This window comes from Malania oleifera, chromosome 2 (genome assembly GCF_029873635.1).
Source record: "Malania oleifera isolate guangnan ecotype guangnan chromosome 2, ASM2987363v1, whole genome shotgun sequence".
Taxonomy (NCBI): domain Eukaryota; kingdom Viridiplantae; phylum Streptophyta; class Magnoliopsida; order Santalales; family Ximeniaceae; genus Malania; species Malania oleifera.
The window spans coordinates 138,709,596-138,727,251 of record NC_080418.1 but is presented as its reverse complement, the minus strand read 5'-3'; the positions used below and the strand labels follow the sequence as shown (position 1 = coordinate 138,727,251).

Sequence of the window (17,656 nt, the reverse complement as noted above, 5' to 3'; positions counted from 1 at the left end):
GCATAAGGTGCAACAAATGTGGGAACGCAAAGACAAACGCATTTTGAAGGGCATTTTAGTCATTGGGCAAATTTACAATAACCTTGGCAAAATGAACCCCACATTTCAACACCAAAGCCGCGTGATGGGCCAAATGCTCGAATAAGCATCCGCCGTTAGATTCACCGACGGTGACACCTCGGCGGTTTCGTTTCCACGTGGACAGATCGAGCAGCCCCGCTGCGTCGCCGGCGACATGCGGAACGTGCCAGCGGTGAGTGAAATTGTGGGGAAGAGGAAATTACCAAAAAATATTCTAGAGAGAGAAAGCAGAGAGGGAGCGTCACTATAAACACGTCTCTCCAATCAAATTGACTCCCCTGTTGCACCGTCTTATTTTTCCCCTCATAACCTTTCTCTCTCTTAAAAAAACCCTCTCGAGAGGAAATCTTTTTTCTCTCTCCACTCTCTCTCTCTCTCTCTCTCATCCCCTGGACATCGTCGGCCGGTGAATCCAATCCTCGGCCTCGTCCTTTGTTTCCGAAATCGTTTGTAGCCTCACCACCCGGCGCCGATTAGCCTTCGCTGCCGCATCTCCCTTCCTGAAATCGCCACCAAAGCCCCAAAGCTCGAAATTAAATATTAATTTTCCGCCGCCGGTGTGTCACTTCTCGGCGAGCGCAGCCCCCTGAGATTGCGCACGATTGTTAGCCTGCGCACACCTCCTCAATCATAACCTTTAAATCTCTCTCTCTCTCTTTATCCCTTGCCCTCTCAATCTCTCTAGATATATAGATTTCGAGGTAAGCCACTCTCTCTTTCTCTTTCGCGCTTTATTTTCAATAATCAGCTTCTCTTTAGGTCTTGATTGCATCGTTTCACTGAAGTTATCATCGATTTAGGGTTTTGATTGTAGATTAGGCAGTATCTGCTCTAGGCTTTGTTGATCGAAGCTTTTTTTGCGGTTTAAAAGTGACTGGTTTTGTAGAGTTTGTAAGAAAATTCGACGATCCGTTGTTTCCTCTTATTTGATTTGATTTGCTCGTTCGGCTTTGGCATTGACGAGTAATTCGATTATAAAATGAGAATTTACGTGCTATTTGATTGGTTAATGCTCAAATTTGAATGTTTAGGGGACAGTGAGTTTCAAAGTAGTATGATTGGTCTCTTGGTTTAACTTGAACTGTTTCCGTTACTCAATTCCTATGACGTTTTTTTGTCTCGTCTTAGATTTGATTAGTAAATTCCGTTATTGCTCTGATTTTTGGTGTTTGTGCATTGACTTGGAGTACAATTTGGTAGCTAAGAAAACAGTAGAAATTGGAATAATTTTTTTTTTGATTCTGTATTTTACTTTGTTTTGGACTAGAAAAGTGAGTCCAGAAAAGTAAGAAGACTCACCTCAACTGCACGAACTGGCTGTATTAGGCTTCACTGGTTGGGGATTTTTCTTTTTGGGTTTCAGTTATTGAATATTTGGCATTATAACTTCCTTTCTTTTCCATCATTTCTCTCAACTAAGTTGAACGCTTCTGTCACATTCTGCTGTAAATTGTACGCCTAGAATGGGCTTTGTTTACATTGTTTACCTGGTTTATCTTATCATTGACAAGCTTTCAACTAACTAACCTATCTTTTTTCTTTCTGACCTTGTGAGGAGATCTTAGCTTATAGTTGAAGTGGTCAGTGATTGCATATTGGTTTCTATTAGCAACACTTACTTTCTAAAGTGGGGATTTGAAGGAAATTTGTAGAAGTTCTATGAAAGAGAATGGCTTTTTTCAGAAATTATGCAAATGAAACGGTGTCACAGAGTGTCCTGGACGAAAAGGAACAAGGACCAAGTGCCACTGGAGGTCACGGCTCCATAGGAAATGAAGATATAGATAGGACTTCAAGTGAAAAAGAATCTGAATTGAGAATGGATGGACAATATCAAAGTGATGGTGAACAAAATGATACCAGTGGGTATCAAAATGCTGTGGGTGCTGGTGATGGTGTTACTACGAGAATATCAAATTTGCAAATTTCTGGAAGGAGAACAGCTCAAGCAGGGAAATGGGGTTCAACTTTTTGGAGAGACTGTCAACCCCTGTGCCCACGGGATGGGTCTGAATCTGGCCAAGATTTGAAAAGTGGTTCTGATGACAAGAATGAGGATCAATCTGAAGATAATTCATCTGATGGTGAGGAAGATCGACTAGACTCAGAGGATGGTGTTGGCCATAAAGAAGTGAGTAAAGTTCAAAGGGGCCAGACTGATGTCCCTGCAGATGAAATGTTGTCTGATGATTACTATGAGCAGGATGGTGAAGATCAGAGTGACTCTTTGCATTACAGAGGATTAAATAATACCAGTGGTTTGAATTCAAGGCCACAATCGAAGCCTGTTTCTGTGAACAACAATGTTTATAGGAAGTCAAAAAAAACTTCACATGACAATGACAATGACGAAAATGATGATGCAGATTATGAAGATGATGATGATGATGAGGATGATGGTAATTAATTGTTATATTGTTATTGTTTCTTCTATGGTCTCTTCATCTTTTAACAAAAGTGCTCTTTTTTGGTGCAATATTACAAGATCTATTTTGTTTCTTGCAGAAGATGACCCTGATGATGTGGACTTTGAGCCTGATTATGGAGTCACGAGTGGCCGTGCTGGAAACAAGGTTATCAGATTTGCACCATTTTAGTTAGTTTTATTTTTCAATTGGTTACTATTTTGCTATTCATTCTAAAGTATATGGTTGTTTGTCTTCAATGTTTGTGCCTTTGTGCGTGATTCTTTTACTTCACTGCAGACTCTCATGCAGTATTGTTCAATTTGGAAATGAACTTTCTTCCCCTCTCAATAAATAATTTCTTGATTCAGTCAGCTTCAACTTCCTTTTGATCCAAAGAAACTGTGAATGATTGGCTGGAATGCTGGATTTATATGGTGGAAGTGTATAAGCTTTGTGGTTTGAAAGTTTTTGTTATTCTGCTTGCTGATTTCCTTTCACTGGTGGATGAGGTTCAACAGAACTTTGAAATGCCTCTAAAACGCGGCTATTTCACCTCAATGTTCAACCTTGTACTTTTCATCACAACTCTTTGTCAACACTACATAACTATATTCTGTTAGAAGTATAGCCAATTAATTCCTTTTTAATCATTTAGAACCGGTCTCGACATATGATCCCGACCTCTGCATTATAATCTGAAGACTGGTGGGCAATGTAATGAAACCTTTGATGTGAGAAATAAAAACCTTATGCACCTGCATATTTAAAATTGTTTTCTCATCCTCATCGCATTCTGGGTTGGTTGGAAAGAGTTTCATCCTCACATGGCCAAAGAGAGCAACTATGCATTGGTTTTTCAAAGCTATCTATCTAGGTGGGGTTCTTTTCTCCATTTTTTTGTGGGATGTGGAAGTTAAAGAGTTCCCTGGTTCTTTTGTATTAATCTGAGGAGTCTAATAACTCATGGTTTGGTGAGCCAATGATCTACTCTCTCCAAATCGAAGAATTAGTGGACAACAAGGGGTGCGACGAGAAAGAGCTAGGAAAGAAGGCAACATAGGCCTTCATAATCATTTCTTGGATTCCATTTTATGTCATAGGATAATTCAATGAAACTGTTAAGTTTTTTTTTGGAAATGTTTATATAAATGCAGTGATTTCATTAAATTTCTAATGCAATTTTTATTGAATGACCAGACAAATTCTGGTGTTAATGGGAACTTCATTCACTAAAAAGGACTGAAAGTGTTTGCAAAAGATTATTGAACCCACAGTTACTAGAAAATGCTAACACTTAGCGAACTGCGAACTGGTATGAATGTTCCAAAACATGGTATATTTTCATTCCAAAATGCTAAATGTAATGATCCATAGTTTAGTTCAATATTTTTCACATAACATATATATTTTTAATTAGTTAAAGTGGGGAATTCTCACGTTATAGTTCTATTTTCAGCATTATTAATCTATTCCAAAAATTAGAATCTCTTCTAGATTTTGAAGCACCTCTTTATCCTCTCTAAAATATGAGTTCCATTTAATATTTTTCAACATTATATCTGTAGAAAGTATACCCTATGGTTACATTTGGTTCACAAAATGGGGGAAGGTGGGAGTGGGAATAAAATTGTATTGAGATACAACAGTTTACACCAAAAAAAAAAAAAAAAAAAAAAAAAAAAACGTTTTGTTCTATCCAAAGTAGAATGGGATAGAAATGGACATTCCATTTGTGAAATTTTTGTGTTCTCGTTTGCTTTATAATGCCATCTCATTTTCTTTCGTAACCTATTAAATCACTATACAGTAAGTATTTGTATTTGTAGGGATAGATATTTTGCGAACTAAACATTATGTAATATCCACATTTTAGAGCATGTGCAATATCATGATCTTGATCCTGTACTCATTCCATAAACCAGAACGTTCTGCGTTCATGGTAACACTGATTGAACCTCAAATAGTGTGAGCAGAAGGAGTTTTTTAAATATTTAAATATAATCACCAAAAGTGAGTGGTATTTCAGGTTGATAATAATGCGTTACTAATCAAAACAAGCATTGCCTTTCTGTTTATTTTGTAATTGCAAGCTCAAAGAGTTATCTAGTTATTGCTGAAACATCTCGCCTTCTGCATAAAAAGTGCTGTTTTTTTATTTTCTTTAGACTTCCTTTTACAAGGATTCAGGTTACAGTAACCTGAAAAGCTTTATACTGTCTGGCTGAGCTACGTCAGGCAATCCTCATTTTTGGGTTGAACCATGTTAAAGATTGAAGCATGTTCTGATGGGTGGAGTTTGCTGCATATGGAGTTTAATCAGTTCCATGTTTATTCCTTGGGAATTTGTTTAGACATAAAAACTTAAGAATCATTCATAAGTAGTGCTTTCTGTTTTTGGGTTTCTTAAGTACATGTATTTGGTCTTATGACTCTTACTGTAGGAGTGGAATGTTCTGTACCACTTTTTCTTCTCAATTATGTAATTGTATTTTTTTTTCATTTGTTTTAAAACACATGCTTGTGTGAAGGATTAGATTTGATGTATAGAGAGAGAGAGAGAAAGAGAGAGATTTGAAAGTCCTGCTTGTTGCAGACTCCATGACATATATATTCTAGGGAAAACATATTTATTTTCGATGATGTTTGCTTGTTAAATTGAATGCCTTCTTGCTAATTAAATTTATTCACTTCAAAATGAAGGGTGCAAATTGAGCTTTTCAGCTACTAAATTCTTGTGCTCTTTCAATATACCAGGATAAAGACTGGGATGGTGAAGAGTCTGATGAAGAGGATAACAGCGATGATGATCTAGAAATATCGGATGAAGATGATATGTATTATACAAAGAAATCAAATGGTAGACGGCGAGGTAATAGTGGACGTAGTGTGAAGTCAGGCAGAGAACATAAACCATTCCCTGCATTGGCTCGACGAAAAAGGGGGAGAGTATCTTTTGATGAGGAAGACTTTTCAGCAAAGGACTCTGAGAGTGATAGTGATGATGATTTTAAAAGCTTGACAAGAAGGGGTGCGCATCTGAGAAAAAGCAACGGTGTTCGATCCACTGCATTGGCAAGTACATCTGGACGGAACAATGAAGTCCGTACTTCAAGTAGGTCTGTGAGGAAGGTGTCTTATGTTGAAAGTGAAGAAAGTGAAGACTATGATGAAGGCAAGAAGAAAAAGTGCCAAAAGGTGTTTTTATTTTTTGGTTTTAATGACATATCCATATTTCATATTTCGAGGGAACTTTTTTTTATTTTCCTTTTTACAAGTTCGCGTATTTGATGAAGTTTGGTTGAGCATGTTTTGTTTGAGGCATTTGTTGACTTCTTTTTTTTTAAAAGCCATTTATTTAGTTCAGGAGAGTTCAAAGGATGCGATAAGATTTTGGAAATTATTTTTTTCTTTCTTGGAGGATTGCTGAACTCTGTTGACCTGAATATTTTACTGCATTACTCCAACAAACAAAAAATTATGTGAATGGCTTCGTGTAATTCCATTGTTTGATGTATATGACATGATTTATTTTATTTTATTTTTTCCATTTTCCTTTGCTTAAATTTAATACTTGCTCTATCTTGTCTTCAAGTCCTCATAAATGGACAACATTGCACGTACTCATTTCATTGTGATGGTTGCTTAATTGTGGACCAGTCTGATTTCTGTGTGATTAATTTGTGTAAAACTGTTCTGGTGATAGATGGTGCTTATGGCAGCCTTCTTTGGAATTTTAATCATTGTCATGATTTTAAGTCAAAACGGACTAGAGGATGCGAGAAAAAATACGTAGAAGATGGCCATAAATGTATGCGAGACTTTCAGCGGATTGGGTCTGTGGACTTAGGATGTCACCATTTTGATTCGAAAAGTATGGTTTCTGCAGAGGAATTTGGGTGTTCGGATTGGGTTAGGGTGAGGACTTAATTGGCTTCTATGAAGTATTTTGAAGAATTCATTGAAGAATTTTGTGCAATTTGGGACAGGTGTGGGGATCCTCTTGGTATGGTTAATAGTGCAGAAGGCTTTTGCAAGGATGCAATTCCATGGGTTTAATATACTTTGGAAACTTACGATGCTTTGGCAGGAAATGTTATTCATTTGGTTGTTGACGAGACGAACTGGGACTCCTTTTTTTTTTTTTCAAAAATAACTTCATGGAGGCAGTGACATCCTTTTTGAGGAACTTGTTTCAATCTAGATGGTGAATGAATGCATAAGTGGGACATTTTTGTGCATTTTTGTAGCTGTCTAACTGTATGGAAGTTGCTCATTTTCTTTTTATTTTTATTTTTGTGGTTTGTATGGGGAACATACCTTTCTAATGGTGAATGACCATGTGGAGTGAGTTTTTGATGCTTGATCCTTTATCAGCAGCATTTTATGCCCAGGAGATGCACAATAGGAGCTATTTATCTTTTAAGAAGGCTAATGGAAAAGTTTAGGGAAAAGAAGAGGGATTTACACATGGTTTTTATTGACCTAGGAAAGCCTATGATAGAGTACCGAGGGAAGTTTATTTTGTGGGTTTTTGAAAAAGGCAGCATCCGTAGATATACTGATTTCTTCAAAGGATATATATGACGGAGTATCAACTAGCATTAGGACTGCAAGAGCTTGTCTAGGGAATTCCAATCACAATAGGTGTACATCAATGATCTACTTTGAGCCCTTATCTTTTCGCTTTGGTGATTGATGAGCGGACTAGGAAGGGCCAAAACAAGATCCCATGGCATACATTTTTAGCAGATGATATTGTTTTAATTGATGAAAGTAGAAGTGGAGTAGAATCTAAGTTAGAACTTTAGGGAACAACTTTAGAGTCTAGAGGTTTTTGGATAAGTATGAATAAGATAAAATATAGGAAATGTAATTTCAATCATGTAAGGAGAATATTGGGGATAATATTATACTTGGTAATCAAGAAATTAATAGCACTAGTAGATTTTAATACCTTGGATCTATCATGCAGGTTGAAGGAGAAATTAAATAAGATGTAATACATAGAGTTAAAACAGGTTAGGTAAAATGAAAGAGTGTTTCGGGTGTGTTGTGTGACTGTTATAAGACCGGCCATGCGCAATGGGTAAACATCTTGGGCGACTAAGAAACAACATATCGAAAAAGTAAAATTTTTTGAAACATGAATGTTAAGGCGGGTGAGTGGCATGACACTAAAAGATAAATGAAGGAATAAACATATTCACAATAAGTTAGGCATAACACCTGCAGAAAATAAGATAAAGGAGGGGCAGCTTATATTGTTTGGGCATTTGAAATGCAGGCCAAGTAGTGGACTAGTGAGGAGGAGTGAGCTAGTTATTGTCAATGGAAGTAAAAGGAGTAGAGGTAGACCAAATAACTTGGAATGAGATAGTAAGGAAAGATTTAATGGCTCTTAAGCTAGCCAAGGAGAATTTCCTCGATCATCGGAATTAGCAGAAAAGGATTCATGTAGCTGACTCCACCTATTGGGTTTAAGACTTGTTGCTGTTATTGTTGTTGGTGAGTGTAATGTGTATGTATATTTAAAAATTTTTTTTTTTAGAAGTTGAATAAATGGTAGGAAGCTGTTCATTTTCTTGGTAAGACTTTTTTTTTTTTGGTTTTGGTGAGATTGTGATAGTTATATTTCATAGCTTATTTTCAAGGATGGCAAGTTCTTGTCTGGTAGGGAGTCTTCCATTTGTTAATGAGGATGGCCTCGCTTTTATTCATGTGGTGTAGTCTGAAAGAGGCCTTTGGGAGGATTCTCTATGATCTCCCTGCCTCCAGGGTTTTTAAAGATTTTATCTTTGTGGGCTGCAAGTGTGGAAGGTTTAGAGGAACAAAATTCCTTGATTATTTTCATAGTTTTATTTGTTTATTTATCTTTATTTTTTAGTTTACACATTAAGGAGGTGATCTAGTTTGTGGGATTTCTTTTTTTGTTGTTTGGGTAGGTTCCCTTTCTGGCATTCTGGATGATTCGCACATCTTCTTTGAATGTTTTTTATGTAATTTTTACCTTAAAAAATAGTAGTTGGTAGTGCTCAAACACAAGCCATACTGAGTTGTTATTGTTTTGATTAGGATACGGTGCCTGCATATGTTAGATTCAAGCTTTGAAATGGGATACTGATAGTGTTCTTTAAAAGAACTTTGGAGTAACCTTCATAGGTAAATCAAGGGGAATCAACTGAGTTTGGGGTTTCACAAGGGAGTGTGCATATAAATGAAAAGGTACATATCTTTTCTGCTTGTGCTAGTTTCTTGTGAAAATTTGGTTTACTTGTCTTGAGGGTTCTAGAAAGGAAATGTTCATATGGATGAAAAGATTTCTACTTGTTATGTGGTCCAAGTTTCTAAGATTAGGGGTTTTATTTGGTTAGTTGTTCTTAATAGAGTTAGCGTTAATAATCTGTTGCATAGGATAAGGCTTTGTATCTGGATGTATGTTCTTTGTGTTTTGACAGTTTAGAATTTCACTCTCATGTTCCTCAATTTCCCTTTCATGGAGGACGTAGAGTAATTCATTTGGTTTATTTGAAGAGAATTGGATGTGCCGGAGGTGGAGGATCCATTGTCTACCTCATTTTTGGGTTTTGGGAGGAGTAGAAATGGTTTGGTGTTGTGGAGGTTGTGGGATTTTTAGCTGTTTTGTGGTGTATTTGGTTGGAGTTGAACACATGTATATTCACCAGATAGAAGATGTCTTGGGCTATGCATTGGGATAGTATTGGCTGCGTTGTGGGTTTGCAGCATGATTGGCGGGCATTGCTGTTTTGATATTTTCCTCTTTTTTATTCTTATATGTTCCAAGGAGGATCTCTTATGCTCCTTTTTGTACTTCTTCTTCTCTTCAATAAAGTCTCTTCTTTTTTCTATATAAAAAAAAGAATAATAACTCGTGCAATTATGTAAAGTCTGAATTTTTGTTTTTATTTTTATTTTTTTGTAGTCTATCATTAAGCCTTTTCCTGTCAAAGACCTTGCTATTGAGGTGACTTGGACTAGGCAATTAACTGGTTTGAAAGTTAAATAGATGATATAGTGGAAAGATGATGCCCTACTATAGATCTCATGTTATTTTTTCTCATATCCTTTATTCTGCATGATGCATTTTTTTCCCCAGAAAATTTTGTGCCTTTTCTTGTTGTCTTCTTGTGATTCTTAAAAAAGTACGCACACACTATCAATATTTTGTGTAAGATGATCTACAGGATGGTGAAGCATGATTGCTTGACTGGGAACAACTAGGACTGGGCATTTGTACCATTGTGTCTATTTTCTGCCTGCAGTCTGCTGGTCCATCTTGTTAGAAAAATTTCAACAATTCAATTCCAAGGAAAGGCATTATCAAGATTTTGTTTAAGATGATCTACAGGATGGTGATGTGTGATTGCTTGACTGGGAACAACTAGGACTGGGCATTTGTACCATTGTGTCTATTTTCTGCCTGCAGGCTGTGGGTCCATTTTGTTAGCAAAATTCCATCAACTCAATTCCAAGGAAAGTTTTGTGCTCATGCAGACTGTGTACAGATGTGTGTGTGTGTGTGTGTGTGTGTGTATTATGTTAGCTATTTATTTGCTGATTTCTGATTTTCTGAAAAACTGTTATTCCATTCCTTTTTTTTCTATTTGAAATTTAAACACTGTTAATTTATTATTTTATGTACCTGAAGATTAATGTTATTTCATTTTATTTTCATTATTTATAGGAGGAGATTGAAGAGGAAGATGGTGATTCAATTGAAAAGGTTCTGTGGCATCAGGCAAAGGGCAGAGCTGAAGATGCTTTGAGAAACAATAAATCAATAGAGCCTGTTCTTTTAAGCCATTTGTTTGACTCTGAACCTGACTGGAATGAGATGGAATTCTTCATTAAATGGAAAGGCCAGTCACATCTCCATTGTCAATGGAAATCATTTTCCGATTTACAAAATGTAAGTTTTTTCAATTTCTGTGTGCTGCTGCTGCTAAGTGCCATGATCTCACATCGGATGTCACTTGGGAAATCTTGGGCTTATAAGAATGGTTTGGACTCCAACTATGTGAGGCGCCTTTTATAGGACAAACCCGTGAGGCTAGTGTGCCAAAGTGGTGGGCCAAAGCTGACAATTCCTCATGGGAGTTGGGCTAAGACCGTTGCATTTGGTATCAAAGCTACCCTAGGGGTATTATCATGTGGGTGGGTCCTACACAGAGTTGTAAGCTACTCTGATGAGGGCATCCGAGATCGGATGAGAGAATATGTCACAGTCCCACATCGGATGTGCACTAGGGAGATCTTGGGCTTATAAGGATGATTTGGGCTTCAACTATGTGAGGCGCCTTTTATAGGACAAACCCGTGATACCAGTGGGCCGAAACGGACAATACCTCATGGAAGTTGGGTCCTAGATCATTGCACTAAGCTTTTCTATGTCGATAAAGCATACTCATTTAACACTGAACTCCAACTATCATTTGATTCTTCAATCAACACTGAATTCTGCTTATAATTTGTTTCATATTTTTTTCTCTGTTTCAAATTTGATGTGCAATTTGTGTTTTTTGATTTGCAGCTTAGTGGTTTTAAGAAGGTTTTAAATTACACAAAAAAAGTGATGGAGGATGTGAAGTACAGGAAGACAGTCTCACGAGAGGAGGTATTGATTATGCTTTTCTGTAATGTATATGAGCTTTCAAGTCGCCGACTTACAAACGTAGAAAGCTGTGATCATGTCAATAATTGATTGAATAAGAGCATTGTATGTGTAGGTTGCAATTAGAAATTTGTCCTTATTTTCTTCTGTTGATCTGCCTGGAAGTGAGATTACTTCAACATGGCTTCTAAAATTTGAAGATTATCTTAGCAGTGATATTGCATAATGCTTTTTGGCTCTTTTATTCCTTAGATAGTTCCAAATGGTCACCTGTAATTGAATAATTGAGAAAACAAGCTCTCAGTGGTTTTCTGAAGGCAGATTATTACTATTACCAATCTAAGGGAAAGGGAGTGAATGTGATCTAATGTACAAAGAGAATGAGAAAGTGGTAGACACTCACATATTAATTTGAAGAAATTTATGTACAATTTTTTTTTTCCTGAGAAATGGGAAAATATTGATGAATTAACTGCATCAGCATATGCTCTTGGTTAATCCTTTTTCTTTTAATTTCTAAAAAATCATTAGTGTTGGATAGGGTGAGGAAACTTTTGCAAACATTGTCATATAATTGTTGTATAAAAGCTATACGACTGGGTGATTCTTTTGTTATTATCATTTCTGAGCACAAAGGGTCAGAGCAAGGCATTTTCCTGCTCTGGTGATGTGAGGCATGTTGAGGCTATACATTTTAAGTTTCAATTTTTGGTATTTAAACTATGTGAAGCATAATAGTAATTAGTGTGGAAGTAGTGAAAAATGTGACTGAATAAATTTGTAAAAGCATGTCAGCAGTGAAGTGGTTTGTGACAATAGAAGCAATTTGTAGAACTTTAGAAGACTTAAAATTTAGAAGGAAAATTAATTAATATTAAAAACTAACATCTATGATAAAGAAGATATTTATTTTTTCCTTTGAAAATAAAATACGTTCTTGTGTACCTTGATCCATTCTCAATAGCCATGAGATGATCATCTTAGGATGATCCTTTTGTTGACAGATGCTTTTATCACACTTGTAGTCTCCGAAGGATGAGAAACAGCGATGTAGCATCTAAATCGAGAATTCAAGTATTGTACATCACTACAATTCTTGCTAACGTAACTTTTAACTTTAGAAAATTGACTATTGGCAGGCAGAGGAGGGAACCAGCCAGCAAAATGGTAGCTGATAGAGGTTGATTCTAGGACTTGAGGTTCTGAGAAGGAAGTGTCTTGGAGGGAGGTGATGAGATTGAGGATTCTGTTGCATCAGGTTTTTGAAAGGCGATATCACTGGTTCAGGTACAAGGAGAAATCCAAAAGGAATGGTGTTGGAAGTTTTTCAATTGAGGAGAGTTAGCTAGGTACAGAGTGTGGTTCTTCTAGAGAGAAGAAATATGAGGGTGGGGAAAGCTTTGAGGGTAAAAATTGGGGCCATATATTTAATGAGGACAATTAGTTTGATAGTGTTTATAGGTTTGAATTGTGATGATGGGCTATTTGCTTTTCTTGACAGACAGAGAATCGTAATAATGGAAGAAAGGAGTACAATAAAGAGATGAAAAACCAGGGAACTCCCATTACGAAAGGAAAACAGCTAACAAAAAGAAAGTAAATATAAGACAAAACAAAAAATGTAACTTCAATCAGTCCCCTGTTGCTAGTCTTGCTAAGAAACAAGACGAAAGAAGCAATTTGCTGGGCACAAAAGGGACACAAAGAAGACCACTCTTCTCCAAAGCATGCTTACTGCAAAGTGGCAGTACCTTAAAAATTCTAGCACTTGTCCCCAACCAAATGAACCAAATAATTGCCTGTACAGTGCCATGAAACTTTCCTTTCTTTCCTCTTCTCAAAACTCCCGTAATAGTACAAAAGCTCACCAAAGAATCATGTTGGATGCAATTTTATGATGGGTAGTGTTTGATGTTTACATTTATAGTATGGTTCCTATTTGATTATGTCTTATTTCTAATTATCCTAAAACCTCGATTCTAAAGCTTCTCTCTATATTTCTGACTTAAAGTGTACTCTACCCCTAGTTTCATCAATCAAGACAATATCATTTGCAAACAAAATATACCATGAAGCCTCATTCTGGATACTCCTTGTAAGTTCGTTCATCACAAGTGCCAAAAGATAATGACTTAAAGTAGATTCTTGATGTACACTTATTGTGATTGAAAATTCCCTAACCTCACCACTTGTAGTCCGAGCGCTGGTCATTACTCCATTATACATATCGTTAATGACATCAATATACCAATTACACGCTTTTTTTTTTTGTTCCTTAAATCCACCAATGTTTTAAATGCATAGGCATAAGGCGAGGCGTTTTAGCCCTCAAAAGGCGAGGCGTAAGCCTTAAGGCGTTGGGGCATAAGCCTTTTGGGAATTTGTTTTTTAAGATAAAAATTTGTTAAATAAATTATATATATTTAAAATAAAATAAAAATTAAGAAAATCACAAATATAATGTAAAAAAAGAAAAACTAGTCGCAAAATACTTGTTGGCCATTCAAAAATTGCTAACTTGAATACATGACATAAATCATGACAAGAGATAGCTATATCATTACAAAGTTCAAACTATTTTCATGACTGAAGATACAAGTCTAGTTATTTTGGAAAGGTTGAGGTTCAAGAGTTTTAGAAATAAACTCATATTATGACATTCCTTTTGTACAAACATGTAGTTAAAATTTTTTAACACTTTCTAACTTGAGAATCACACACCCAAAATGCGCAAGCCTCAACTAAAAAGGCACAAAAGGACTGCTTTTTGCTAAAATGCGTAAGCCTCGGCATGTAATGCGTAAGCTTTTTTGGAATTTGGTATTTTAGATTGAGCCTCAAGGCGTTTTAAGCATGCCTTGCCTTGAGGCAAGTCTCAAGGCGATCCTCGATTGAGCCTTTTAAAACACTGAAATCCACCATAAAACTTTTTTTGGTACCCTATGATCCCTATCACACGCTTTCCCTAAGTCAATAAAAAAACCATATGCAAGCCTCTCCTCTTTTCCTTGTTAGATTACCACTTTACCTAAAAGCTTAAGCTATTTGGTTGTGGGCCAACAATGTATATCAAGGTTTAACACTCCCCTGCACGTGCAGCCCAACAGCACGTGGAGAGATAAACACATAATAAATTTTTAAATATCACAGAATAAATGCGGGTGACGAAACTAGAACCCATGACCCCTCCTCGTAACCAGCATTGATACCATGTTAGATTACCACTTTACCTAAAAACTTAAGGTATTAGGTTGTGGGCCAACAATGTATATCAAACTTTAAAATTCATTATAACTTCTTCGTTAATCTTCTTAATAGATGTATACCTTTTGTAGTAGATCTTCTCGGCATAAAAGCAAATTGGTTTTTTGAGATCCTTGTTTCTAACCTTAATCTTTGTTCAACTTACCCTTTCCTACAGTTTCATTGTATGATTCATTAGTTTAAGTTTAATTCCCCAATTGTTATCACAATTTTGAATATCTTCTTTATTTTTGAATATAGGTATCCATTCGTCTTACATTTTCTTAGTTTTTATAATTGTGTTAAATAAATTAGTTGACCATAAAATTCTATTATCACCTAGGCATTTTCAAACTTTAATTGGGATATTATCTAGTCCTACAAATTTTCCATTTTTCATCTTTTTTAATGCTAACTTAACTTCAATAATTCCAATATTGTGAATAAATCTTGTACTTTTAGCCATTTCCTCATTTGTCAATCCTAAGTCTAAGCCTTCTACTTGATTTTTATTAAATAGCTTATTAAAGTAACTTTGTTATCATTCTTTTATGTCTTTTTAACCAAAACAATATCATCCTCACTCTCTATGCATTTTACACACCCAATTCCTTGTTCTATCTTTCTTTCTTTAGCTCTGGAAAGTTTAAATATGTCTCTTTCCCTATCTTTTGTATCTAATCTAGTATATAAGTTATTAGATGATCTATGTTTAGCTTTATTAACGACCATTTTTGCATCTTTTCTCACCTCTTTATACTTTTTTAGAAGTTTTTCATGTTTCTATATTTTTGTTATGTTTTATACCAAATTCTTTTTGTCTTTAGGGCTTTTTGAACATCTTGATCCCACCATTAACTTTCTTTATTATCTGAGAATCTTCCTCTTGATTCACCTAAAATCTCTTTTGCTATTTTTTTTTTTTTTTTAATAGAACTAGCTATCCTGCTCCATAGTGTATGTGTATCTACACTATCCCCTATTGCCTGATAACCATATTGATAATTTTATCTTTAAATATTTATTATATTTTCTCCATTTAGGATCCACCACCTAGTTCTCTTGCACTAATTTATATTACCCTTTCTCTTCCAATTTTTTGCATATATCTAATACTAAGACTCTTATGTTTTGTAGTTAAGTTTTCACTTGGGATAATTTTACAATTCTTACATGATGAACGATCTCCACTCCTAGTTAAGGAAAAATATTATTGAATTTTGTTTTGTCCACTTTTGAAGGTTATTAAGTTTGCTCTTCTTAAGGCGAGTATTCATTGTAATAAGGTCATATGACATGGCGAACTCTAAAGATCATATTCCACACTCATTTTTATCTCCATATCCATGTCCTTCATGTATCCTCTTACAACCTTTATTATCCTTCCCAATGTCCATTCAAATAAGCTCCTATGAATATTTTCTCAATCTCTGAAATCCCTTGTATAATACAATCTATCTGCCCTAAATTGTCTCTTAAGGTTTCTTCTATTCCTATTTGAGGAGCATAAGCACTAATGACATTTATTATCTCTTGGCTTAAGACTATTTTGATTTTTATAATTCTATCCCCTACTCTTGACATCTACAATACTATTTTTTAAGTCTTTGTCTACAATAATTCCCATCCCCTTCTTATATATATATATATATATATATATATATATATATATATTTTTTTTTTTTTTTTCAAGTGTACTAAATTTTGAATCTTGATTTTTTAGTTTCTATTGCTTTCTCTCTTTTTCACTTAGTTTCTTGAAGTTAGATCACAATTATTTTTCTTTTAATCATTGTGTCGACTATCTCCATGCTTCTATGTATAAGTGTTCCTATATTTCAAGTTGTTAACCTAATCCTAGACTCCTGGACTAACTTCGTTACCATACCATGTCTATAATGATGTGGAAACCCTCGATGTTTGATAAAGATAAAAAAAAGGCTTGCTAGTAGTAGTATGAGACTCAAAATTGACTTGTCAAGCTACTCAAGTAGATCGAGCTTGATTTGAACTTGAATAGAGTTGAGCTATGGAGGACGTCAAGCTAGAGTAGTTTGTGCACTGAGTTGACTGACCAGATCTAGAGGCTAGGTTCCATAAACCCCTTTTAAACTTGGAGCTGTGCGACATAGAGTTGACCAGCCATGTCATAACCATGGGATATGTTAGCTAATTTCATATCAAACTCCAGAATTTCCCAGATTTTGGGATGTGTGTTAATAGGTGTTTTGTGCTTTCTCCACCTCTTTTGCAAGTGAAGCATCAATTTAATATATGATTGGGGATTATCCCCCATGAGGTTACCTTTCCAAGAAGCTTCCCATGCAAAAATCAGTTCTATTGGGAGCTTTCAGTTTCATATATTCCAAGAGGGGATATGTTTTCCTCTTAAGAGAAATGTTGCAAAAAGTTTTGATTGAAAATCTTGAAGACTTCTTTTTCTCTCACAAAGGACTGCGCCATGGATTTGATGGAAGACAACAAGGGAGGTGTGATCCAAATTGAAGGAAAGTCCTTCAATCTGGAGTTGGACAGAGTTTTTGGGGGGGGTGGGGGGGGGAGGGGCCTTGTCTGTTTGTTCTCAAATACAATCTATCTCGCAGTATTTAAGTGAGATTTCTCGATGTTGTTGCTTTAATTGGTTTCCTGATAGCTTGCTTATCTCTGGTTGGTTGGAAAAGGGTTCTCAAGGCATTCGAATGGGTATGTGCAGTATAGGTTGTCGATTCGTTTAGCTTAGGTGGGGAAGTTTCTAAAGGTTGAGGCTGGGGTGGAAGATGTAAATGAGGTGATCAATCATGAAGCCGGGGTGTGCTGGCAGGGAAAGGTCTGATTCGTAATCTGTGTGCTGGTGAGTTGCAATTGAAGGAACCTGGGCAGTCATTGCTGGAAGCCATGAATTCTTGTTTGGAGAAGATGATTCCTTCAGTTAAGGCTGTTAGGTTTATGGAAGGGGCATTTTTCTTTACTTTAAAAAAGGAGGTTATTTTTTAACTAAGTTGGGCCAGTCACTCAAGTAGGCCTGTATTCAGGATAAAAATGTTTCAGATCTGGAGCATTCTTTGGAAAGAAAGGATGGTTCTTTTTCCTACCAGTTGGGCCAATCTGTTGAACAGGCCCATAATCTGAACATTGCTGACACTGCCCAAGTGCAATATTCCATGGAGCTGATCAGCTTTCAAATAAGGGTCAGGGGGATTCTATTTGTCATATTTCAAGTATAGCAGGGAGTACCAAAAGTCTTCTTATTGCAATATCCAAGTTGTAAGGGATTAGTGCTAGGAGCAGGGATGTT

At 36.0% G+C, this 17,656-nt stretch overlaps 1 protein-coding gene across 5 annotated transcripts in view; it reads left to right on the top strand.

Moving 5' to 3' along the window:
- Positions 1-358: 358 nt before the first annotated feature.
- Positions 359-17,656, top strand: part of LOC131148960 (protein CHROMATIN REMODELING 5) — a 52,212-nt gene continuing 34,914 nt past the window's right edge. For 4 of the 5 annotated variants that reach the window (XR_009135100.1, XR_009135101.1, XR_009135102.1 and 1 more), the window contains exons 1-6: positions 359-782; positions 1,647-2,480; positions 2,587-2,654; positions 5,244-5,684; positions 10,192-10,416; positions 11,038-11,121. Coding sequence is in view for 2 of the 5 variants with exons in the window: in XM_058098949.1 (XP_057954932.1) it covers positions 1,751-2,480; positions 2,587-2,654; positions 5,244-5,684; positions 10,192-10,416; positions 11,038-11,121 (1,548 nt within the window). In the remaining 3 variants the exon portion in view is untranslated. Of the gene's footprint in view, positions 783-1,639; positions 2,481-2,586; positions 2,655-5,243; positions 5,685-10,191; positions 10,417-11,037; positions 11,122-17,656 lie in introns of all 5 variants that reach the window. The other variant, XM_058098950.1, reaches the window with a different exon arrangement.